Genomic DNA, 26951 nt, shown 5'->3' with positions numbered 1-26951 from the left:
AACCAGCTACGCTTTACTGCAGGCTTGCGCCATTGTCTTTCCTGACAGGCAAATACCTGCTCTGCTAGAGTTAATAACTCTGCTACACTATAGTTGTGTGACACTTTTTGAGGGCCACACCACAGATATTAAACTTCTTGTTCATTGAATATACGCAGTGGGGTCTTCCCTAAGCTAAAAAGGAAAAAAATTATATTTGGCCTGCCTGTGTCAGTCCTAAGGTCTCCGTGTACGTGTGTGCTGCGTGTACAACGTACAAAAATCAGACGCAACCAGCTACGCTTTACTGCTGCCTAGCGCCATTGTCTTTCCTGACTGGCAAATACCTGCTCTGCTAGAGTTAATAACTCTGCTACACTATAGTTGTGTGACACTTTTTGAGGGCCACACCACAGATATTAAACTTCTTGTTCATTGAATATACGCAGTGGGGTCTTCCCTTTGCAAAAAAGGAAAAAAATTATATTTTGCCTGCCTGTGTCAGTCCTAAGGTCTCCGTGTACGTGTGTGCTGCGTGTACAACGTACAAAAATCAGACGCAACCAGCTACGCTTTACTGCAGGCTTGCGCCATTGTCTTTCCTGACTGGCAAATACCTGCTCTGCTAGAGTTAATAACTCTGCTACACTATAGTTGTGTGACACTTTTTGAGGGCCACACCACAGATATTAAACTTCTTGTTCATTGAATATACGCAGTGGGGTCTTCCCTAAGCTAAAAAGGAAAAAAATTATATTTGGCCTGCCTGTGTCAGTCCTAAGGTCTCCGTGTACGTGTGTGCTGCGTGTACAACGTACAAAAATCAGACGCAACCAGCTACGCTTTACTGCTGCCTAGCGCCATTGTCTTTCCTGACTGGCAAATACCTGCTCTGCTAGAGTTAATAACTCTGCTACACTATAGTTGTGTGACACTTTTTGAGGGCCACACCACAGATATTAAACTTCTTGTTCATTGAATATACGCAGTGGGGTCTTCCCTTTGCAAAAAAGCGAAAACATTATATTTGGCCTGCAGGCTTGCACCAATTTATTTCCTGCCTGGGAAATCAAATCACTGGTAATACAGCATGCTGAGGGGTAGGGGTAAGCCTAGAGGACGTGGACGTGGCCGAGGACGCGGAGGGCCAAGTGAGGGTGTGGGCACAGGCTGAGCTCCTGATCCAGGTGTGTCGCAGCCGACTGCTGCGCGATTAGGAGAGAGGCACGTTTCTGGCGTCCCCACATTCATCCCCCAATTAATGGGTCCACGCGGGAGACCTTTATTAGAAAATGAGCAGTGTGAGCAGGTCCTGTCCTGGATGGCAGAAAGTGCTTCGAGCAAGCTATCATCCACCCACAGTTCTGCGCCGTCCAGTGCTGCAAATCCGAATCCTCTGTCTGCTGCTCCTCCTTCCTCCCAGCCTCCTCACTCCACTACAATGACACCTGCTCAGGAGCGGGAACACTCCCAGGAACTATTCTCGGGCCCCTGCTTAGATTGGGCAGCAGTGGTTCCTCTCCCACCAGAGGAGTTTATCGTCACTGATGCAAAACCATTCGAAAGTTCCCGGGGTCCGGGGGAAGAGGCTGGGGACTTCCGCCAACTGTCTCAAGAACTTTCTGTGGGTGAGGAGGACGATGACGATGAGACACAGTTGTCTTGCAGTGAGGTAGTAGTAAGGGCAGTAAGTCCAAGGGAGCAGCGCACAGAGGATTCGGAGGAAGAGCAGCAGGACGATGAGGTGACTGACCCCACCTGGTGTGCAACGCCTACTCAGGACAGGTCTTCAGAGGGGGAGGCAAGGGCATCAGCAGGGCAGGTTGCAAGAGGCAGTGCGGTGGCCAGGGGTAGAGGCAGGGCCAAACCGAATAATCCACCAAGTGTTTCCCAAAGCACACCCTCGCGCCATGCCACCCTGCAGAGGCCGAGGTGCTCTAAGGTCTGGCAGTTTTTCACAGAGACGCCTGACGACCGACGAACAGTGGTGTGCAACCTTTGTCGCGCCAAGATCAGCCGGGGAGCCACCACCAACAGCCTCACCACCACCAGCATGCGCAGACATATGATGGCCAAGCACCCCACAAGGTGGGACGAAGGCCGTTCACCGCCTCCGGTTTGCACCGCTGCCTCTCCCCCTGTGCCCCAACCTGCCACTGAGATCCAACCTCCCTCTCAGGACACAGGCACAACCGTCTCATGGCCTGCACCCACAGCCTCACCTCCGCTGTCCTCGGCCCCATCCACCAATGTCTCGCACCGCACAGTCCAGCCGTCGCTAGCGCAAGTGTTGGAGCGCAAGCGCAAGTACGCCACCACGCACCCGCACGCTCAATCGTTAACCGTCCACATAGCCAAATTTATCAGCCTTGAGATGCTGCCGTATAGGGTTGTGGAAACGGAGTCCTTCAAAGCTATGATGGCGGCGGCGGCCCCGCGCTACTCAGTTCCCAGTCGCCACTACTTTTCCCGATGTGCCGTCCCAGCCCTGCACGACCACGTTTCCCGCAACATTGTACGCGCCCTCACCAATGCGGTTAGTGGCAAGGTCCACTTAACTACGGACACGTGGACAAGCACAGGCGGGCAGGGCCACTACATCTCCCTGACGGCACATTGGGTGAATTTAGTGGAGGCTGGGACAGAGTCAGAGCCTGAGACCGCTCACGTCCTACCCACCCCCAGAATTGCGGGCCCCAGCTCGGTGGTGGTATCTGCGGCGGTGTATGCTTCTTCCACTAAAGCACCCTCCTCCTCCTCCTCCTCCTCAACCTCTGTCTCGCAATCTAGATGTGTCAGCAGCAGCAGGACGTCGCCAGCAGTCGGTGTCGCGCGGCGTGGCAGCACAGCGGTGGGCAAGCGTCAGCAGGCCGTGCTGAAACTACTCAGCTTAGGAGATAGGAGGCACACGGCCCACGAACTGCTGCAGGGTCTGACAGAGCAGACCGACCGTTGGCTTGCGCCGCTGAGCCTCCAACCGGGCATGGTCGTGTGTGACAACGGCCGTAACCTGGTGGCGGCTCTGCAGCTTGGCAGCCTCACGCACGTGCCATGCCTGGCCCACGTCTTTAATTTGGCCTGGTTGGCAGACATCTGCCAGGTCCTTCGAAACTTTGATCAGTCTACCCAGGTGGTGAGCGGCGATGCTGCAATCATTAGCGTCACCATTCCTCTGCTATGCATCTTGAGAAGTTCCCTGCAAACCATAAAGGCAGCCGCTTTGCGCTCGGAAACAGAGCCGGGGGAAGACAGTATGTCGCTGGATAGTCAGAGCACCCTCCTGTCTGTATCTCAGCGCGTTCAGGAGGAGGAGGAGGAGGATGAGGAGGAGGGGGAAGAGACAGCTTGGCCCACTGCTGACGGTACCCATGCTGCTTGCCTGTCATCATTTCAGCGTGTATGGCCTGAGGAGGAGGAGGAGGAGGATCCTGAAAGTGATCTTCCTAGTGCGGACAGCCATGTGTTGCGTACAGGTACCCTGGCACACATGGCTGACCTCATGTTAGGATGCCTTTCTCGTGACCCTCGCATTCAACGCATTCTGGCCACTACGGATTACTGGGTGTACACACTGCTCGACCCACACTATAAGGAGAACCTTCCCAGTCTCATTCCCGAAGAGGAAAGGGGTTCGAGAGTGTTGCTATACCACAGGACCCTGGCGGACAAGCTGATGGTAAAATTCCCATCCGACAGCGCTAGTGGCAGAAGGCGCAGTTCCGAGGGCCATGTAGCAGGGGAGGTGCGTAGATCGAGCAGCATGTACAGCCCAGACAGTGCAACAGTCTTTAAGGGCCTGGCCAGCTTTATGGCTCCCCAGCAAGACTGTGTCACCGCTCCCCAGTCAAGGCTGAGTCGGCGGGAGCACTGTAAAAGGATGGTGAGGGAGTACGTAGCCGATCGCACGACCATCCTCGGTGACGCCTCTGCCCCCTACAACTACTGGGTGTCGAAGCTGGACACGTGGCCTGAACTAGCGCTGTATGCCCTGGAGGTGCTTGCTTGTCCTGCGGCTAGCGTCTTGTCGGAGAGGGTGTTTAGTGCGGCTGGGGGAATCATCACAGATAAGCGTACCCGCCTGTCAACCGACAGTGCCGACAGGCTTACACTCATCAAGATGAACAAAGCCTGGATTTCCCCAGACTTCTCTTCTCCACCAGCGGACAGCAGCGATACGTAAGCAATACGTAGGCTGCACCCGCGGATGGAAGCTACGTTCTCTCTCACCATCCAAAACGGGGACATTTCTGCTTCATCAATCTGTGTCTAATATTCCTCCTCCTCCTCCTGCTCCTCCTCCTGAAACCTCACGTAATCACGCTGAACGGGCAATTTTTCTTAGGGCCAAAAGGCTCACTCATAATTTTTCTAAACAATTTTTAGATGTTTCAATGCTCTGAAAAGCATTGGAACTTTAACTTGAACCAATTTTTCGTTAAACTGGGCTGCCTCCAGGCCTAGTTACCACTTAAGCCACATTAACCAAAGCGATTAATGGGTTTCACCCGCCCTCTTGGTTGGCCATGGCCAATTTTTTTCAGGTACATTAGTACTGTTGATACAGCAATTTTTGTGGGCCATCGCCTACAGTGTAATCAAATAAATTTTTAGCCCACCTGCATTAAGCACGACATTACTACCTCAGCTGTGTTGGGCAATGCAATGGGATATTTCTATGTACCGCCGGTGGCTTCCTGGCACCCACCCATGCTGTAGGTGCACACGGAGTTTTTACTACATCTGTACACTTGAAAAGAACCCCAGTCTGACTGGGGCATGCAGTGTGGTCCGAAGCCCACCTGCATTAAGCACGACATTACTACCTCAGCTGTGTTGGGCAATGCAATGGGATATTTCTATGTACCGCCGGTGGCTTCCTGGCACCCACCCATGCTGTAGGTGCACACGGAGTTTTTACTACATCTGTACACTTGAAAAGAACCCCAGTCTGACTGGGGCATGCAGTGTGGGCCGAAGCCCACCTGCATTAAGCACGACATTACTACCTCAGCTGTGTTGGGCAATGCAATGGGATATTTCTATGTACCGCCGGTGGGTTCCAGGGAGCCACCCATGCTGTAGGTGCACACGGAGTTTTTACTACATCTGTACACTTGAAAAGAACCCCAGTCTGACTGGGGCATGCAGTGTGGGCCGAAGCCCACCTGCATTAAGCACGACATTACTACCTCAGCTGTGTTGGGCAATGCAATGGGATATTTCTATGTACCGCCGGTTGGTTCCAGGGAGCCACCCATGCTGTAGGTGCACACGGAGTTTTTACTACATCTGTACACTTGAAAAGAACCCCAGTCAGACTGGGGCATGCAGTGTGGGCCGAAGCCCACCTGCATTAAGCACGACATTACTACCTCAGCTGTGTTGGGCAATGCAATGGGATATTTCTATGTACCGCTGGTGGGTTCCAGGGAGCCACCCATGCTGTAGGTGCACACGGAGTTTTTACTACATCTGTACACTTGAAAAGAACCCCAGTCAGACTGGGGCATGCAGTGTGGGCCGAAGCCCACCTGCATTAAGCACGACATTACTACCTCAGCTGTGTTGGCCAATGCAATGGGATATTTCTATGTACCGCCGGTGGCTTCCTGGCACCCACCCATGCTGTGGGTGCACACGGAATTCCTATTGCGGAGTTGTACCTGCCTGTGACTATTTATAAAAAACCGCGGTCTGACTGGGGGGTGCAGACACCTTGACAGAATGAATAGTGTGTGGCACATAGGTTCCCCATTGCTATGACCACGTGTGCAGCTCCAGATGGAGGTGGCACAGGATTGGATTTCTCATTGCTTCTGTACAGCATTCTGGACTATCAGCCCGCCCCTTTTATGGGGGGGTCGCTGCCTAGCCATGCCAACCCTCTGCAGTGTGTGCCTGCTTTTCCTGTGGCAGACGCACTTATACATAGACATGAGGGTGGTGTGGCATGAGGGCAGCTGAAGGCTGGGCAGGGACAGTTTGGTGTGCGCTGTGGACACTGGGTCGTACGGGGGGGGGGGGGTGGGCAGCATGTAACCCAGGAGAAGTGGCAGCGGAGTGTCATGCAGGCAGTGATTGTGCTTTGTTGGAGGTAGTGTGGTGCTTAGCTAAGGTGTGCATTGCTAATGAGGGCTTTTCAGAAGTAAAAGTTGTTGGGAGGGGGGGGGCACTCTTGCCGGTATTGTGGCTTAATAGTGGGACCTGTGAACTTGAGATGCAGCCCAACATGTAGCCCCTCGCCTGCCCTATCCGTTGCTGTGTCGTTCCCATCACTTTCTTGAATTGCCCAGATTTTCACACAAGGAAACCTTAGCGAGCATCGGCGATATACAAAAATGCTCGGGTCACCCATTGACTTCAATGGGGTTCGTTACTCGAAACGAACCCTCGAGCATCGTGAAAAGTTCGTCCCGAGTAACGAGCACCCGAGCATTTTGGTGCTCGCTCATCTCTAGAGGCAGTATTATAGTAGTTATATTCTTGTACATAGGAGGCAGTTTTATAGTAGTTATATTCTTGTACATAGGGAGTAGTATTATTGTCGTTATATTCTTGTACATAGGATCAGTATTATAGTAGTTATATTCTTGTACATAGGGGGCAGTATTATAGTAGTTATATTCATGTACATAGGGGGCAGTATTATAGGAGTTATATTCTTGTACATAGGGGGCAGTATTATAGTAGTTATATTCTTGTACATAGGGGGCAGTATTATTGTCGTTATATTCTTGTACATAGGATCAGTATTATAGTAGTTATATTCTTGTACATAGGGGGCAGTATTATAGTAGTTATATTCATGTACATAGGGGGCAGTATTATTGTAGTTATATTCTTGTACATAGGGGAAGTATTATAGTAGTTATATTCTTGTACATAGGGGGCACTATTATAGTAGTTATATTCTTGAACATAGGAGGCACTATTATAGTAGTTATATTCTTGAACATAGGAGGCAGTATTATAGTAGTTATATACTTGTACATAGGAGCAGTATTATAGTAGTTATCTTCCTGTACATAGGGGGCAGTATTATAGTAGTTATATTCTTGTACATAGGAGGAGTATTATAGTAGTTATATTCTTGCACATAGGAGGCACTATTATAGTAGTTAGATTCTTGTACATAGGAGGCAGTATTATAGTAGTTATATTCTTGAACATAGGAGGTAGTATTATAGTAGTTATATTCATGTACATAGGGGGCAGTATTATAGTAGTTATATTCTTGTACATAGGGGGCTATATTACAGTAGTTATGTTCTTGTATATAGGAGGCAGTATTATAGTAGTTAGATTCTTGTACATAGGGGGCAGTATTATAGTAGTTATATTCTTGTACATAGGAGGCAGTATTATAGTAGTTATATTCTTGTACATAGGGGGCAGTATTATAGTAGTTATATTCTTGTATATAGGAGCAGTATTATAGTAGTTATATTCTTGTACATAGGGGGCAGTATTATAGTAGTTATATTCTTGTACATAGGGAGCAGTATTATAGTAGTTATATTCTTGTACATAGGAGCAGTATTATAGTAGTTATATTCTTGTACATAGGGGGCAGTATTATAGTAGTTAGATTCTTGTACTTAGGGAGCAGTATTATAGTAGTTATATTCTTGTACATAGGAGCAGTATTATAGTAGTTAGATTCTTGTACTTAGGGAGCAGTATTATATTGTTTATATTCTTGTATATGGAGGCCATATTTTACTAGTTGTTAGAAGATGAAGCCTCACACCAGTTTCGCTAGCCTGGTTTTCTCAACATCTCTATTTTCTGAAGAGCAGTTTATTACACAAGGAAATAAACATTCATTCTGCGCTCGATTACCACAATGAGTTTCTATAATAATAATCTTGGCAAAATTGCAACAAGATACAAGAAATAAAAAAAAAATGTATCAAAAACTGCAAGTGTAATTTCATAAGCAAGAGTTACCGGCGACAGCTCGCAGGAGCAGAGAAAATGCAGAACACAGCTTATTTCTGGCCAAACTAAGTAAATATGACACGCAGGCCACAGAAGAAAAGCGCACATATTTTCTCAAGCTGTCATTTTGACAAAGTGACTTCTCACCACTGGGATATGGAAACCTAATAACATTGTTTCGTTCATTGTGTTAACCACATCCGTATAAGAAAAAAAAATGCAAGTCTAATGCAGTCTGGTGTTACGGCGCCAGGCCAGCCAGCAGATTTGTGAATGTGCAGCCGAAAGTGAACATGACTCAACGATGAAACACTGTTTAACTAGGAGATTACACACACGTCAATGACGCTACCGCATCATATTTATTACGTCTTCTCTAGACTGACCGCCAGAATTTCAATTAAGTAATAGAAAATGACCACAGAGATTCACAGAGAAAGAAAGGCGAAAAGAGCTACACACAAAATATCTATCTATATATTTATCTCATATCTATCTCCTATCCACTGTATGTTATAGCAATTTCATATCTCGTATTTTATATATATATATATATATATATATATATATATATATATATATATATATATATATATATATATATATATATCTTTCTAATATTCATCTATCTAGTATCTAAAGTGGATGTCTGTTTCTCTGTCTTTATAGTTCTACTCTATTCATCTTTTATCTAATGTCTTTGGCATATCTATCTGATATCTATCTATCTCATATATGCTAATCTACCTATCTATCTATCTACCGTCTTATTATACTAACCTAGAAGACTCGGTTCAGGTCCATCCTGCTACGCTCCAACGCGCTGAGCCGTGGCATTGATTGGCTAATTCATAAATCCTGCCTCAACAACGCGATTGCTGTGATTTATTTCTTTGACTGCTGCTCAGTCAATCAATGCAGCACTCAATAAACCAACCCCAGCCATCATGTTGGTTCATCGAGCACTGCAATAATTGGGTGAAAAGTGCTCAAGAACCAATTACAGGCAACACTTCCTGGAGGAGGGATCTATGAATCTTGTAACCAGAATGTGATCTTCTGTGAGCGAATGAGGACAGAATGACGCACGGCAGAGCTCTGGACAGCAGCAGGAGGACGCGGACGAGTCAGCTAGGTTGAATTCCTCTTTTTTTTTATGAAATGCAGATACGGCTTATTTTCAGGGTAGGACTTATATTTCAAGCCTCCCCGAAAATCCTGAAAATTAGGGTAGGGCTTATTTTCTGGGTAGGGCTTATTTTGAGGGAAACGAGTATCTCCTATCTATCTATATATCTATTAGAGTTGAGTGAACATGCTCGTCCGAGATTGATGCTCGTTCGAGTATTAGCATACTCGATGGTGTTCGTTACTCAAGCGAGTACCACGCCAAGTTCGACCCCGCCCCGTTTTGACCACTCACCGCATTACCACTTTCTGCTGTGACGTGCCAGTAGGAAGAGAGAGAGAGAGAGGAAGAGAAGAAAAAAAAACTCGGCACCCGGCGAGTCAAATACAAAAATGCTCAGGTCTCCCATTGACTTCAATGGGGTTCATTATTCGAACAGAGCTATCGAATATTACGAAAAGCTCGACTCGAATAACGAGCACCCGAGCATTTTTGTATTTATATATATGGAAGTTAAGAATACTTGCCATATCTTTGTGCAAGTGAGATGACCACAAGTGATCTCTCTCACTCTTCCCCCCGCTACCCCCCCCCCCCCCGAGCCTGCTATGCTGCTGTGTCGAGAATGCAGTTACTCGAGAATAGTGATGCTTGCTCCAGTAAGTGCATTACCCGAGCGTGCCCGCTCATCTCTAACCCTGATTATTAACTATTTTGGAAATAGGGGGTGCGTCATGTTACCATTAGACATATTTGTTTTATACGAGTCGTGAAAAGTTGTGTGACAACACTGGAGTAAGAGTTAATATGGTGGATATGGCTGTCATAGAGAATATTTTTAGTATGTTGTAGCTGATGGTAACTTGGGGCGTATTATTATTAGGAACATGTGATTGTTATAAGTTATATGGTCTATCAATAAGCGCTGGTGCCCAGTGAAATCTCTGCCACCATCTCACCAATTTACATTCAACCCCAGAAACTGTTCCAATTTTTATCTGGATCCTCTGGAAACATGGCAGGGTATGTGTAGTGATTAAAACCCCACCAACGACTCATACTGGGCATTGTTGTATATTTTATGATTGCAAAGGATTAGCGGAGGTATTCTGCAGAATGGCAATGTTCACAGAAGGGGAACGGTAAACTGCAGCAAGCACTAATCTCTTCTTCGATCTCATTCTTCCTTGTGCCATCTCGTCTCCAGCTTCTGCTGACAAAAATGACTGACTGCAAAAAAGCGTACAGTCTGCAGTCTACCGGGCGGCTTATGGCACAGGTGAAATTCCTAGTTTATTAATCCTGCCTTTTATAGAAATATATTGGATAAGTAGATAGATGTGAGATGGAATTATAATTACGTATAGGCCGAAGTGATTTGCTTACGTATGCGAAATGTACGGTAATGGCTTTAAAGGAAGTTGAGTCTTGTGCAGCGCAGATCTCGGACCTGGCTCAAGTAAAGGGCGAATGTTTCTGTCAAAATGGCAGAAAATGTATTCAGTAGAATGAAGAAATACTTGCAGTATGTTAGAGCGCTGCAATATGATTCATATGATGGGGACAAATATATAGTATGTGTGTTTTTATTTCTGGTGAATTGTTTGTTTTTTTATTCATTTATTTAGGTTTCTTGTTAAAAATGACATGATAACCTGCCCTAGAAGTGGTCGGAATCCAATGAACTATGTGTGATTGTAACATTGATATAAGTAAGTAATTACAATATCAGGGGAAATAGAGTCATTTATTGCAGAAAACTGACCCCTTGTAGAGAGGCTCTAGTACCCTGTTTTACTGCCTCTGGCTTAGATACAATATGTGATACAGGCAGGCATGGGGGCTCTAGTACCCTGTTGGGCTGCCTCCAGCTTGGATACAAGATCTGATACACACAGGCAGGAAGGCTCTAGTACTTTGCTGGGCCACCACTAGCTTGGATACAAGATGTGATACGGGCAGGCATGGAGGCATACAGGTTCCATATGGTATTATGTGGTATATCGCTCCACATTTGCAGTAACTGAGCCTCTAGTTTGGGAAAACCCGTAGGCTGTGGAAGTTGGTATTTCAGATGGTCCTATACATGTTTTATTGGTGATAAATCTGGTGACTGGGCAGCCACAGAAGTGTGACAATATTGTGGGGGCTTCCTGTGACCCCTTTGTGTGTGCGGCTGATTGCATCGTAGGGCCATGTCTAGTGGTCAACAAGCTTTACACATAATAACATCATGGGCAATGAAAGGGTCATACCATGTGTCTTGGTTTCAGAACTGGGCTAGAAGTGGGTGATTTAACACCATTGGACCAGGGATGCATCCTCCCCCATCTAGGACAGACCCTTTAATGAAATGGATGCATGTGGGTTCTTGGGTGTTACCTTAACTTCCATTGAGTTCTATGGAATGGCAACACACTTCTTGATCGCCGCTTCATCCAACTCTTCCTTCGTGCACAGAAAATGAGGAATAAAGGTCTACATATCTACCAATAGTGGATAAGTGATAAATGTGATCTGCTGGAATATCCATTCAAGAAATCTGCTTTTGCTACAGCCTTTCGAAAACAAGTGATTATATTTACACATCATTGATAGAGAGTCGATATTCTGCATTTGTAATGAGGTTTCCTTTGTACATACATACAATATATTACATATAGCTTCATTAGCATAGTAATGATAACTAGGTCCGCACTTTTCTATGAAGGTAAAAAGAACAAGTAATTAAGAGCCTACGAATCAATGAGACCAACCTTCAGAAAAAGGTGTAAATAAGCCTAATGTCCAAATAAGAAAAGTGGGAGGAGTCTTATCGGTCCCGGGGTCAGGAATAACAAACGAGAGATGGGATGATATATAATTAACTGATGACTAATGTATGAATCAGATAAAATATAATGAGTACATTTGAAGGTTTGTGTATTGAGGAATCTACATAAGTTAATTAAATTTGAGTTGCGTCTTTGAAGATGTTGGGGAATGTAGAGAAGATCACTCCCTCCTCTACTCCTACCTTTATTCATATCAATCAGCTGCTTCTTCTTTTGCATTCGCTCCATCTTTTCACGTTCAGCCTTCTCCTTTGCTATCTTCGCTCTTTTCATCTTTTCCTCCATTTCTCGCCTCTTGTTGTTCTCTTTGACCGCTTCCTGAAAAACAAAATTGTGTGTTACGGCTCTAATTAAAGAGAAATCGAGATTCATTTAGTCTAACTCTACTACAGGAACTGCACATTCATATATAAGTTAGTATTACATGTCTACATTTCCATTTACGTCTATGTTGCCTAGTAAGGACTTGACTTCCTGTTCGAGTGACTACCATTCCATTACATGAAGCACCATGGACTGAAGTAGTCACAGGAAGTTCTAACTGCTATACAGTGTACTTTTTCTTTATGCTGCAGGCAGGAAAACTAAGGTATAACTTAAAGGGATTATACAGTTCCAAACTATGGCTGAACCATCCTCGAGATAGGTCATCAATAGTAGATCAGAGGAGGTCCTTCACCAGGGTATCCCGACATTCAGCAGTTTGTTGGGTTAGTGAACTCATGGGCTAAGCAGACTTCTGTAGGAAGCAGGCAGCTCATTTTCCACTGCAGTGATCAGCCTTGGTATTACAGGCAAAGTTCCCATTGAAATGAATGGTAATTTGGACTGCAATACCAAGCCAGGCTACTGCAGTGGGAACAGAGCTATCTACTTCCTACAGAAATCAGTACAGTGCATGAGCACACTGGCCTGGCAAACAGCTGATGAGTAGGAGTTCCGGGCGATGGAGCCCTGCTGATCTATTATTAATTACCTATCCTGAGGACAGCTCATCATTAGTTCACAACCGGACCGCCCCTTTAAAATTCTTGATCGCAAATATAAAAATCTAAATGGGGGCTCACAACTATCACAAGTCACTTATAGTATTGACCTACCTAAAAGCTTTGACACAGAAAGACAACTCCTGTTTATATGCCCTACTAGGGCATATGGATGTTCCAGAGTGAGGTACTCCACTTGGGATACCTCTCTTTGAGATAGAACAGTCTAGTGGACTTTGAGCCTTCCTTGTATTACAAAGATGGTCATTCATTCTGTGGCCACTGGATTTCCCTGGCAAAATCAGCAGGATCTTTGGGGCTCAGCCAGATGCTCCAGGGGCTACATTCTGATATGGATGTCTCTGATACAAGCATTATAAATTGGGTGAAGACCTTAAGGCTCCATGATGCAGGCATGAAGGAAACCTCTACACTCCCTATAATTACACCACTGCGATAAGGTAACTATGCAAGAACTAGAAATATAGATTGTGAAATGTATTAAGAGGGTGTTGTGGGAGAGACATTGTGTAGCTGGTGGAAAGAGGCTTTGAGGAGGAACACTCATTCGCTCTGTGCGCATGCACATTCAGCTTAATCAGACAAACGTTGAGGGGATAAGCGGCTAAAAGACACCTCAGACAGTGGCTTATACTCATTGAGAACTAAAGGATTGAGAATATTGTAATCCAACTTCTCAGCTCTTCTTTTCCCTGAGATCTGCTGAGAGTTGGGACACCTGCATACACATTACATGGCCATCCAGTCCCACCAAAATCAGTGAGTTTGGCCAACATTCATCCAATGTGTATGCCCACCTTAAAGAGGTTGTGCCAAGAGCATGGCATCCTTTTCATACAGTGCATTTGAAAAGTCTTCAGACTTTTTCACTTTTTAATATTTTTGTCATGGAACTGGGTCCGGGTACTGGTAGTCCCTAAATGCTGTCTGCAACCCCTGTCCCTACCTACTTGCCCCCCTGGGCTAGGCCCCAGGGTGACGGTCCCTATACTCTCTAGGGAAGCGGGGCAAGGGGTAAGACTTACAAACAGATACAAAGACAAACAAACACAATGGCAAGTCAGGAAGTCCGGGTCGGCAACGGGAGAATACGCGGTACCAGGGATCAGGCGAGGTCGAAGTCAGGTCCAAAAGCAGAGAGTCACAACGGGAAATCAGATCAGAATAACACGGGTGTAGCCTGAAGACAAACATACCCTGGCAGTGTTAGGAGGAAACTGAGACGTTTAAATACATAAGGCAGCGAGTGCAGAAACCCAGACATTCAGCAGCGAGTGCAGAACATGCTAATCAGGATGTCATGGCAATGGGGACGGCATCCGCTGCATCTCCAGCAACTCGATTACCCAGGCTACATCCCCCTGAGCGCGGGAGCGTGCGCCTGGGGCCGGCGTCCAGGACCCTGGCTGCCAGGGGAGGTCACCAGCATCGGGGCTCCCCTGCGCTGCACTCCAGCTGCCCGGGTGATAGGACCAGCTGTGCGGGCACAGAGGCCCCAGGAGCCGCTGGTATGTTGTGGCCTTGTCCAAATTATTTTAAAAAATCTATTTTTTTCCCCATCGTTCTGCACTCAATAAGCCTTAATAAGAAAGTGAAAATGGAAGGTTATAAAGCTTTGACATTTTTTTTTAAATGATAAACTAATATTATACATTGGCATAAGTATTCACACCCTGTGGTATAACACATTTAGCTCTGAGGGGGCTCCCACTCTTGATCATCTTAGAGTTGCTTCTACACCTTGATTGGAGACACTTGTGGTAAACCCAGTTGATTGAACATAAATTTAAAAAACACCCTCATCTATATAAGGTCTCAGAGCTCACAATGTATATCAGAGCCGAATCTAAACCAGGGGGACGAAAGAACTGCCTGTAGAGCTCAGAAACAAGTTGGACACAAAGATCTGGAGAAGGCAACAAAAAAAATTCTCATGAAAGTTCCCAAGAGCCCAGTGGCCTCTGTAATTCTTACATGGCAGAAGTTGAGAACAACCAGGACTCTTCCTAGAGCTGCCCACCCACCAAAGTAAGCAATCAGGGTAAAAGGACCTTGGTAAGAGAGGTGACCAAGAACGCAATGGTCACTAATGGACCTCCAAAGATCCTGTACGCAGATGGGAGAAACTTCCAGGAGGTCAACCATCACTGCAGCACTTCACTAATCTGGGCTATACGAGGCTAGCAAGAAGTCTTTCCTCAGTAAAATACACATGAAAGCCACCTGGAGTTTACCTAAAAGCATCTAAAGGATTCTCAGACTGTGACAAGCAAGACTCTCTGCTCTGATGACACCAAGATTGAATTTATTTGCCTCAATTTTAAGTGTTATTTCTGCAGGAAACCAGGCGCTGCTCATCGCCTACCCAATACCTTCCCAATAGTGAAGCCTGGCAGTGGCATATGCCTTGGGACAGGGAAACTGGGCGGGGTTGATGGAGAGCTGAAGGCAGCAAAGTATATAGAGATATTCTTAATGAAAACCAAATCCAGATCGCGAGGTACTCGAGCAGAAGGTTCAGCTTCCAACAAAACAACAACCCACAATCAACACAACACAGGAGAGACTTAGAGACAACTCTGTGAATGTCCTTGAGTGGCGCAGCCAGAGCTCTGACTAGAATCCAATAGAACATTGCTGGAGAAACCTGAAAATGGCTGTCCACAAGGAATGGGGAAAATTATGAAATGTTTTTGTTTTTTTTTCACTTGGCCACAACATAACAAAATGTAAAAAAAGTGAAAAGGGCTGAAGACTTTACAAATACACTGTATGCCCTATTAGGGCATATTGATAGTACAGAACAGGATGTACCACTTGGGGCCCCCCATTGACCTAGAATGGAGGGCCATTAAGTAAAAGTGGCTCCTGTTCTGGTAGACCTTGTGCCATTGACGTGACTGGCTATCCTTTAATACTACATTTCTGTGCAGGGCAAATGCTTGGCAGATTGTGGCTATCCCTGGAAAAATCAGCTGTTTGCTAGGTGTGGACTTTAAGACTAAATTGACCACTCCTGGACCCAGATGGATGGTTATAGGGGTCTGGCAATAAAAATTTTCATAAAAGTCAATACAAATGAACTCAAAACGTTAATCTTATGCAACAGTTCTGTAAGTCCACTGGTCACTTGGCTCCTTGGATTTGTCCAACCCGATCCATATGAATAATTACAGTACAATGAGGAATCACACTGGAATTTCCATGAATCCTTGAAGTTTTGGATGAGCTGACGACGCCGACTTTGAGATGCCTGGTGCCTGGCAGCATTCATGCACTTATTTTCCTCACAACATCCTACTTCATCTTTAGCGAGGAACACAAAACATTTGGTAGAAAGTAGGCGAGAGTGTCTATAGTTAGAAGTGCTAAGGGGTTTATGGGAAACATTTCATGTGTAAGTTTAAGTTCACAATATGTCTTCTGCTCCCAGCTGAAGTATTGGAAAAGCAAGTTTTGACATCTGCTTGAATGTTATCAGTGTTTCAATAAAGAGATTCTCAAAAATAGGAAAAATCACAGGCATGTAGAGAGACGAAATGGAGAATCCATCATAGTGTGAATACTGTGCCTGCTTGGTAGGGATGACTGCTTTCTCTCAAAAACAGTGCCCCACTTGTCCACAGGTTGAGTGTGGTATCGCAGCTCAGCCCTATTCACTTCAATGGTGCTGAGTTCCAATAGAAAAGCACAACTGCAGGACTATATTTACATCTTCCAATTTACATAACTTTTTCCCAGGGAGCATTGCATGTCCTAGAAAACTCCCAACACCCTCATGTAGGTCTCCACAATGAGAAACAGTAACCCCGCCAGAAATGCAAAAAAGACACACATTTTAAAGTCTGATCTGCAACTTGTGGCACCCAAGACATGATGGGAGGAGTAGTTTCACCACAGATGGAGAGGTTGGAAACGACTAAAAAAATGATCATTATTGTAAATGGCCTAACACAATAATTTCTATGCAGAACCAAAAAAGGTCTGAGTATTCCATAAAGATCCACTCGCCTGGAAATCACAGATGGTCAGAGATCAGAGATTTCATCAGTGTGATCTTGCTGGGAGGAATCTAAATCTCAGAAAGCGTCTTTACGTTAAAAGGGTTTTCCTAGCAAAAACTGGGTCACTGAAGAGCACTATTACTGTGAGGGGCACAAAGGGCATGTTTAGCATAAAAGGGGGAGCTGAATGTAGCCAACAGCCGTAGCAAACACAGTACAACACAAGAATTCTCCTTTTTTCCATTTTTTCAGAAATTAAGAAGTATGGTTTAACTTGCAGTCCAATGTAAATGCACAGGCACAGTAACCCATCATGATGCTACCAGAAGCAAAGCCAAGTGACAAATTCAGTTCTGCTATATCTCTACACATTAAAAAAAACCCAAATCAACAGTGACTCCCAGAAACCACATTGCATAAGTCGAGTCAGTACAATGCCATCCTATATGTGCCCGAAGCACCAATAGACGAGGAAGACCAATCCTGGAAAGCAATAGATAATGTCTCCACTAATAGATACTTAGAATGAGAAAATTGAGACCGGCACAAATTATCCGAGTCCTTGAACTGAAATATGAAATACGCTCGCAGTTTGCGAGAGATGGTATTTTCCATTTGTTAAATTCCTAATGAAAAAAAATCCATCAATGTCTCCGTTAAAGTGTCAAATCTTTAAAAAGATGATTTCAGGGTTTGTCAATGAAATGTCTGCCAGACAAAATTATTAGCGAGCGCTCACATCGCGGCTCAACGTCGTATGTGCGAGTCACAAACTTAAGATGGAAAGTTTGGTAGGGAGCATAAAAAAAGTAATGTCCTCAGTACAAGGTTCCAGCACCTGATCCAAGGTCACGGAGCTCACAGTGCGCCTCCCACTCCGACAGAGAAACGCTGAACTCCCTGGAGCTTCACTGTTCCCAGATATGGATTTTAGACTTTATTAAGCCCCTAGAAGTAAGAGGCCGTTCACATTAGTGGAATTCATGACAGGCAGCAATTAACATTTTTGTTCTCACCAAAAATACAGTAACAGAAGAAAAGTAGAAATGTGACTCCATTATAAGGTAATGTAATTATATAGAACTATATATTATGGGGGCAGTATTATAATAGTTGTATTCTTGTACATAGGAAGCAGTATTATAGTAGTAATATTCTTGTACATAGGGAGCAGTGTTATAGTAGTTATATTCTTGTACATAGGAGGCAGTATTATAGTAGTTATATTCTTGTACATAGGGAGCAGTATTATAGTAGTTATATTCTTGTACATAGGGGGTAGTATTATAGTAGTTATATTCTTGTACATAGGGAGCAGTATTATAGTAGTTATATTCTTGTACATAGGAGGAAGTATTATAGTAGTTATATTCTTGTACATAGGGAGCAGTATTATAGTAGTTATATTCTTGTACATAGGGGGCAGTATTATAGTAGTTATATTCTTGTACATAGGAGCAGTATTATAGTAGTTATATTCCTGTACATAGGAGCAGCATTAGAGTAGTTATATTCTTGTACATAGGGGGTAGTATTATAGTAGTTGTATTCTTGTACATAGGGGGCAGTATTATAGTAGTTATATTCTTGTACATAGGAGCAATATTATAGTAGTTATATTCTTGTACATAGGAGCAGTATTATAGTAGTTATATTCCTGTACATAGGAGCAGTATTAGAGTAGTTATATTCTTCTGCATAGGCGGCAGTATTATATCAGTTATATTCTGGTACATAGGGGCAGTATTATAGTAGATATATTCTTGGACATGGGAGCAGTATTATAGTAGATATATACTTGTACATAGGAGCAGTATTATATTAGTTATTTTCTTGTACATAGGGGGCAGTATTATAGTACTTATAGTCTTGTACAGAGGAGCAGTATTATAGTTGGTATATTCTTGTACATAGGGGCAGTATTATAGTAGTTATATTCTTGTACATAGGTGCAGTATTCTTGTACATAGGTGCAGTATTATAGTAGTTATATTCTTGTACATAGGTGCAGTATTATAGTAGTTATATCCTTGTACATAGAAGCAGTATTATAGTAGTTATATTCTTCTACATAGTGGGGCAGCAATATAGTACTTATAGTCTTGTACAGAAGAGCAGTATTAGAGTAGTCATATTCTTGTATATAGGGCAGTATTATAGTAGTTATATTCTTGTACACAGGAGGCAGTATTATAGTAGTTATATTCTTGTACATAGGGGTCAGTATTATAGTAGTTATATTCTTGTACATAGGGGTCAGTATTATAGTGGTTATATTCTTCTACATAGGTGACAGTATTATAGTAGTTATATTCTTGTAAATAGGAGCAGTATTATAGTAGTTATATCCTTGTACATAGGGGCAGTATTATAGTAGTTATATTCTTGTACATAGGAGGCAGTATTATAGTAGTTATATTCTTGTTCCTAGGGAGCAGTATTACAGTAGTTATCTTCTTGTACATAGGGGGCAGTATTATAGTAGTTATATTCTTGTACATAGGGGTCAGTATTATAGTAGTTATATTCTTGTACATAGGGGCAGTATTATAGTAGTTATATTCTTGTACATAGGAGGTAGTATTATAGTATTTATATTCTTGTACATAGGGGGCAGAATTATAATAGTTATATTGTTGTTCCTAGGGAGCAGTATTATAGTAGTTATCTTCTTGTACATAGGGGGCAGTATTATAGTAGTTATATTCTTGTACATAGGTGACAGTATTATAGTAGTTATATTCTTGTAAATAGGAGCAGTATTATAGTAGTTATATCCTTGTACATAGGGGCAGTATTATAGTAGTTATATTCTTGTACATAGGAGGCAGTATTATAGTAGTTATATTCTTGTTCCTAGGGAGCAGTATTATAGTAGTTATCTTCTTGTACATAGGGGGCAGTATTATAGTAGTTATATTCTTGTACATAGGGGTCAGTATTATAGTAGTTATATTCTTGTACATAGGGGCAGTATTATAGTAGTTATATTCTTGTACATAGGAGGTAGTATTATAGTATTTATATTCTTGTACATAGGGGGCAGAATTATAATAGTTATATTGTTGTTCCTAGGGAGCAGTATTATAGTAGTTATCTTCTTGTACATAGGGGGCAGTATTATAGTAGTTATATTCTTGTACATAGGGGTCAGTATTATAGTAGTTATATTCTTGTACATAGGAGCAGTATTATAGTAGTTATATTCTTGTACATAGGAGACAGTATTATAGTACTTATAGTCTTGCACAGAGGAGCAGTATTATAATTGTTATATTCTTGTACATAGTGGCAGTATTATAGTAGTTATATTCTTGTATATAGGTGCAGTATTATAGTAGTTATATTCTTGTACATAGGTGCAGTATTATAGTAGTTATATTCTTGTTCATAGAAGCAGTATTATAGTAGTTATATTCTTGTACATAGGGGCAGAATTATAGTAGTTATATTCTTGTACATAGTGGGGCAGTATTATAGTACTTATAGTCTTGTACAGAAGGGCAGTATTAGAGTAGTCATATTCTTGTATATAGGGCAGTATTATAGTAGCTATATTCTTGTACATAGGAGGCAGTATTATAGTAGTTATATTCTTGTACATAGGGGCAGTATTATAGTAGCTATATTCTTGCACATAGGGGGCAGTATTATAGTACTTATATTCTTAAACATAGGGGTCAGTATTATAGCAGTTATATTCTTGTACACAGGAGGCAGTATTATAGTAGTTATATTCTTGTAGATAGGAGACAGTATTGTAGCTATATTCTTGTTCATAGAAGCAGTATTATAGTAGTTATATTCTTGTATATAGGAGCAGTATTATAGTAGTTATATTCTTGTACATAGGAGGCAGTATTATAGTAGTTACGTTCTTGTACATAGGAGGCAATATTATAGTAGTTATTTTCTTGTACATAGAGGTCAGTATTATAGTAGTTATATTCTTGTACATAGAAGGCAGTATTATAGTAGTTATATTCTTGTACATAGAGGTCAGTATTATAGTAGTTATATTCTTCTACATAGGAGGCAGTATTATAGTAGTTATTTTCTTGTACATAGGGGGCAGTATTATAGTACTTATAGTCTTGCACAGAGGAGCAGTATAATAGTTGTTATATTCTTGTACATAGGAGGCAGTGTTATAGTAGTTATATTCTTGTACATAGAGGTCAGTATTATAGTAGTTATATTCTTGTACATAGAAGGCATTATTATAGTAGTTATATTCTTGTACATAGAGGTCAGTATTATAGTAGTTATATTCTTCTACATAGGAGGCAGTATTATAGTAGTCATATTCCTGTACATAGGGGACAGTATTATAGTAGTTATATTCTTGTAAATAGGTGCAGTATTATAGTAGTTATATTCTTGTACATATGGGGCAGTATTATAGTAGTTATATTCTTGTAAATAGGTGCAGTATTATAGTAGTTATATTCTTGTACATATGGGGCAGTATTATAGTAGTTATATTCTTGTACATAGAAGCAGTATTATAGTAGTTATATTCTTGTACATAGGGGGCAGAATTATAGTAGCTATATTCTTGTACATAGTGGGGCAGTAATATAGTACTTATAGTCTTGTACAGAAGAGCAGTATTAGAGTAGTCATATTCTTGTATATAGGGCAGTATTATAGTAGCTATATTCTTGTACATAGGAGGCAGTATTATAGTAGTTATATTCTTGTACATAGGGGGCAGTATTGTAGCTATATTGTTGTTCATAGGAGCAGTATTATAGTAGTTATATTCTTGTATATAGGAGCAGTATTATAGTAGTTATATTCTTGTACATAGGAGGCAGTATTATAGTAGTTATATTCTTGTACATAGAGGTCAGTATTATAGTATTTATATTCTTGTACATAGGAGGCAGTATTATAGTAATTATATTCTTGTAGATAGGAGACAGTATTATAGTAGTTATATTCTTGTTCCTAGGGAGCAGTATTATAGTAGTTATATTCTTCTACATAGGTGACAGTATTATAGTAGTTATATTCTTGTTCCTAGGGAGCAGTATTATACTAGTTATCTTCTTGTACATAGGGGGCAGTATTATAGTAGTTATATTCTTCTGCATAGGTGACAGTATTATAGTAGTTATATTCTTGTATATAGAGCAGTATTATAGTAGTTCTATTCTTGGACATAGGGGGCAGTATTATAGTATTTATAGTCTTGCACATAGGGGGCAGTATTATAGTAATTATATTCTTGTACATAGGAAGCAATAACCTTACTTAGCTTATTAGTTCTAATAAGAAGCATTGTTTTAGAAAAAGAAAGCCCTCCACAGATTTAAAAAAATAATTTGTTTTAGTTTCCAATACCAATTTTTAGAAAAAAATCCTGTCTTCTAACATTCTCCTGGCCACTTTGTTATTCAACAACTCACCTTTCTGGAGTAGGAGTGGAAAATAATAATTGAAAATTCTTCAATTTTTGAGAACAATTTATATAATGTCTGCTTTGTTATCATTCCTGATGAGTGGACAATTAGCAATAACTGTATTGTAGAATGTCCTCCTCATACAATGTAGAGATGTTTACTATGCCATTGATCAGTCATGACTGGAATTATACTTTAATTAATCTATTTCTGTTTCCAGATTTTTGCAGGCCTGAATCTCTGTGCTGAGCCTGAGAATGGCCAGAGCGGCTCATCACTAATCCTACATGAAAAAGGATGTTTTGACATTTATAAATATACATGAAATAAGTACAAGGTTTTCCGTTGCCTTTTCATGAGTCCGGTTGCTGAGTTGAATCATCTTATCTGTTATTTTTGGATCCCTGATACTTTATGTGAAGTCCTGCAATGATGGGACGACTGACCTGTCAACATCATTAATCCTAATAGGATTTATTAACATATATTAGGGAGATTAAGACTCGGAGCTGCCAGGTTAGACATTTTCTGCAGCATACAATTTATACAGCAGTTGATATAAAATTATCAGGAAAGATCATGGATAGAGATGAGCGAGCACCAAAATGCTCGAGTGCTCGTTACTCGAGTCGAACTTTCAATGATGCTCGAGAGTTCGTTTCAAGTAACGAACCCCATTGAAGTCAATGGGTGACTCGAGCATTTTTGTATATGACTGGTGCTCCGCTAAGGTTTTCATTTGTGAAAATCTTAGCAAATCACCAAAGTCATGTAAAAAACACAGAAATGGATAGGGCAGGCGAGGAGCAACATGCAGGGCTGCATTTCGGGCTCCGAGGTCTCACTATTAAGCCACAATAGTGGCAAGAGTGGGACCCCCCCCCCCCCACTGTCAGCATAAAGATCGTTCTCCTCTGCCACAGCTATAACAGCTGTGGCAGAGAAGAACGATGTTAGCCCATTGAATTCAATGGAGCCGGCAATACAGCCGGCTCCATTGAAAGCAATGGGCTGCCGGCGAGCGCGGGATGAATTTTTTGGGAAGGGCTTAAAAATATAAGCCCTTACCTGAAAAAGAAAGATTTTAGTGTAAAAAAAAATAAAAATGCAGGCATTCTCTTCAATGGAGCCGCTGCTGCTGCCGGCGACTCCATTGAAGACAATAGTCCGCTGGCACACCTGAATTCTTTTTCAGGGAAGGGCTTTACATATAAGCTATTCCCTGGAAATGAATTAAAAGTGATTTAAAAAACAAAAAAAATAGATACTCACCTCCCTTCAGCTGCCGGGGCACAGCCGGGTCTTCTCCTGCTGTCCCCTGCACTGTGGTGCTGAACTGCTGTCATTCAGCTGAGAGCTGCGCTGAGCCAATCAGAGGCAGCATTCACTCACCCATTCATGAATTCATGAATGGGTGTGAGTGAGATCTGACTCTGATTGGTCAGGCTATGACCAATCAGAGGCAGCTCATTCAGCAGGCGGGGATTTTAAATCCCTGGCTGCTGAATACTACAGAGAGCAATTCAGGAGAACTATTTTTAAGCCCTTCCCGAAAATTTATCCCGCGCTAGCCGGCAGCCCATTGCTTTCAATGGAGCCGACTGTATTGCCGGCTCCATTGAATTCAATGATCAGTGCTCGTTTAATCGAGACGAGCACCGCGTGGTGCTCGTCTCGAGTAACGAGTATCTCGAGCACCCTAATACTCGAACGAGCATCAAGCTCGGACGAGTATGCTCGCTCATCTCTAATCATGGATTATAAACCCAAGCCAGTTGTACCAGTTGTCTGCAGACAGTTGATCTCCTGCTGTTCGGGAACTACAATTCCCAGCAGGCTCCTGGAAATCATCTTCCAGACTCCAGCTTTCATCATTTTGCTGATGTGGCAAAATAAAAGCAGAGCCCAGATTAGTAGTTTTGGGTAACACCTCTGCTTTAGTTCTTATACATTTAAACCAGACATTTTGATATGGCATGGTGATGAGGCCCAATAATCCGGCAAGAATGTCACCCAAATGTTATTTTGCCAAATCATTGAAGTAACCCGGACAGGTGAAGACTCATCGTTTCCTAGAGATGCACCCAGCACGGCTTATGGGGCTGCCTTACTATGATCTCTTACCGGTCTTTCCAGTTGAAACTCAGTAACCACTTCTAGCTGTGCGGTTCGCTGCGATGTCTGTATAGACAGGCCTGGCATACCTATGGTTGTTACACGGAGTCCCATTCACCCTACCTCAGAAAGAAGGTTTGATCACAAGGTTGACATATGGTCATCCTGGCACTTGAAGAACGTTATCCATATCCTCACATCTGCTGATGGGTCGGGCAGAATCGGCACACAGATATCAGGTTCTATGTAAAAAAGTGCTTTTCTTAGTTCCCCTATCCTCTGTCTGCTCTTCACTTTCCCTTCATTGCTACTCCTTTTGCAACAATCACAGTCATCCTCCTTTTTTCCTTTACATTTATTTACATTTTACACAGTGGCCCAACTTTTTCGGGAATTGGGGTTGTAACAAACTGCAGGTATGTCAGGCAGGATTTGGGCAGGACAAGTTCAGCTTTCCAATTTACTATGACCTTACGTTAGTTGTTGTGGTAGTCAGCAGATGTCTTAAGGCTCTGTTCATAATTCTGTTAGAGCTTTCCAAACAAATTCTTCCATAAATGTCAGAAAAAATAGTTGTACTGTTTTCAGGTATGGGAACTGTGACAGAGACCGAATGGTGCCCATTACAGTCAATAGTATATACTGATAACCCCCCTCAACCTCCCAACCCCGGCCCCAACGCATGCATGGGTTTGGAATGCAGGGAGGCGAATGAGCCACCAATAGACATGTCTGGTTATGGATTACCTTCTCAAGAACAAAAAGATCAGGTTGAATTCCAATAGCGCCCCCAGTCCCTCTACCCCCCAACACCTAATTTTGTTGAAGTCAGAAGACATTAGATAATGGGCTGAAATTGGCAAGTTTGGCCAAAGTTATTGAACATGGCCAGGTTTAGATCTACTAGTGGGAGATGAAGGTCATGAAATGGCACCTGGTTCTATCATAATCGCCATTACCACCAATAACAAGTGAGATCTTGCTATGTTCATATACAGTATATTCTTCAGAAACAATCGCCCTTTTGAATCTTCAGAAGATGTAAGCTTCTCTCCCCAGGGTGCACATAAATTAAGCCGCTACTTCTTTGGACAAAGAGTGTCACTTCCAAAACTCTGTATATGTTAAGTCCAAACAAGTCAATCTGCATTTCAGTGAAGACAATGGTCCCCAGACTCTACGGAGGTGATTTTATGTCCTTCTTGTTTTGAAGGTTACATTTACAGAGCCAATAAAGAAGTTTTAAGATAAACATGTAGTTTTCCTGAAGTATGACAGTTGCAGGTGGTTTAGTTTTTATTAAAGGGGTTGCACCAATATTGTTTGTTATCATTTATGCGTAAGATAGTTGAGAGAAGTCTGATTGGCAGGGGACTCATTGATGCGCACTGATCAATGTAGCAATCAGTGAAGGAGTCAATAATATATATATTAAATGGATCAGAAGGGACACTGCTTTTTCTTGTGGAGGCTACCAAGTAGGCGTGAGGAGGCTTTTAAGGCAATGCTGTGCTCCTCTGGGAAATTTGATATGCAAATGGCGGTTGGTACAAGGCTTCTGTAGTACCACCTATTGGAAGGTGAGATGAAAAGAGGTCAAAGTGAAAGGAAGTTCTGGCACAACGTGTTAGGAGATGGTGACTTGAAGGCAATTGGATGCAATGATATTTAATAAAGTTATACTTTATTTTCAACCAGCAAGTAATGCTGGACATCTTGATTGCCCTCGGATGCTTATGCTGAACCACTATTGTCATGACTCATATCGGACCCTGAGGAATTAACACATATGTCTAATTCAGCTGTCTGATCAAGAGGTCTGTGTACCTTGAAACGCATTACCTATGTTTAATTTCAATCAATATCATTGGCTCTACTTGTCTTCAAGTCACCACTTGCTAACAAATAACACCAGATCTTAGTGTATAATGCTAACATGACCTACAGTCCAGTAGCGTACTAGGCCATCAGCACCTGTTATGGGTTAACCCTATAAAAATGGTACATCTGTATGCCATCCCTGCTTTGAGTAATTTCTCATCAGGAGTGTTCTTTCCAACTCTTCTTCTCACCTGTTGCAAGGTAGCTTCCTATAAGTCAATGTCCAACTTTCTAACATGACAAGAAGTATAAGCAAAACTTGTACAGACAGCTGTTTCAGCTTTTCTTGCCCCTCATCAATACACAATAGGTTTCTGACTAGGTGGGCGAAAGGCCTGTGATGTGGACCGGGCAGGAAGGGTATTGTTTCTCCTCGTGGAGATCGCCAAGTAGGCGGGAGCAGACTTATAAGACCCTGCAATGCTCTTCTAGGAAATTTGTTATGCAAATGAGAAGTAGTATAATGTCAAATAAGCATACCATACTGCCGAGGGCAAAATCAGAAGCTCTTAGGCCGTTGCTACCATTTACTTTTTTACATTCAGACTTTTCATTATTCATAATTGTAAGAGCAACTTCCACACCGATTCCCCCCGGGGACCAAAAAGATGAACATTACATTTGTCCCTAGCGAGTGAGGCGGAATATCAGCA

The 26951-nt window shown here is 42.6% G+C and overlaps 1 protein-coding gene across 2 annotated transcripts in view; it reads right to left on the bottom strand.

Annotated features, from left to right (window-relative positions):
- The window catches only part of DIAPH2 (diaphanous related formin 2), a 1247874-nt gene that overhangs the window by 225615 nt on the left and 995308 nt on the right, over nucleotides 1-26951 (bottom strand). For both annotated transcript variants that reach the window (XM_066581425.1, XM_066581424.1), the window contains one exon: nucleotides 12066-12201. In XM_066581425.1, coding sequence (XP_066437522.1) covers nucleotides 12066-12201 — 136 coding nt within the window. The remainder of the gene's footprint in view (nucleotides 1-12065; nucleotides 12202-26951) is intronic.

The sequence above is a fragment of the Eleutherodactylus coqui genome, chromosome 10 (genome assembly GCF_035609145.1).
Source record: "Eleutherodactylus coqui strain aEleCoq1 chromosome 10, aEleCoq1.hap1, whole genome shotgun sequence".
Taxonomy (NCBI): Eukaryota; Metazoa; Chordata; class Amphibia; order Anura; family Eleutherodactylidae; genus Eleutherodactylus; species Eleutherodactylus coqui.
The sequence above is the reverse complement of the archived record's forward strand: the minus strand, read 5'-3'. Positions and strand labels throughout refer to the sequence as shown.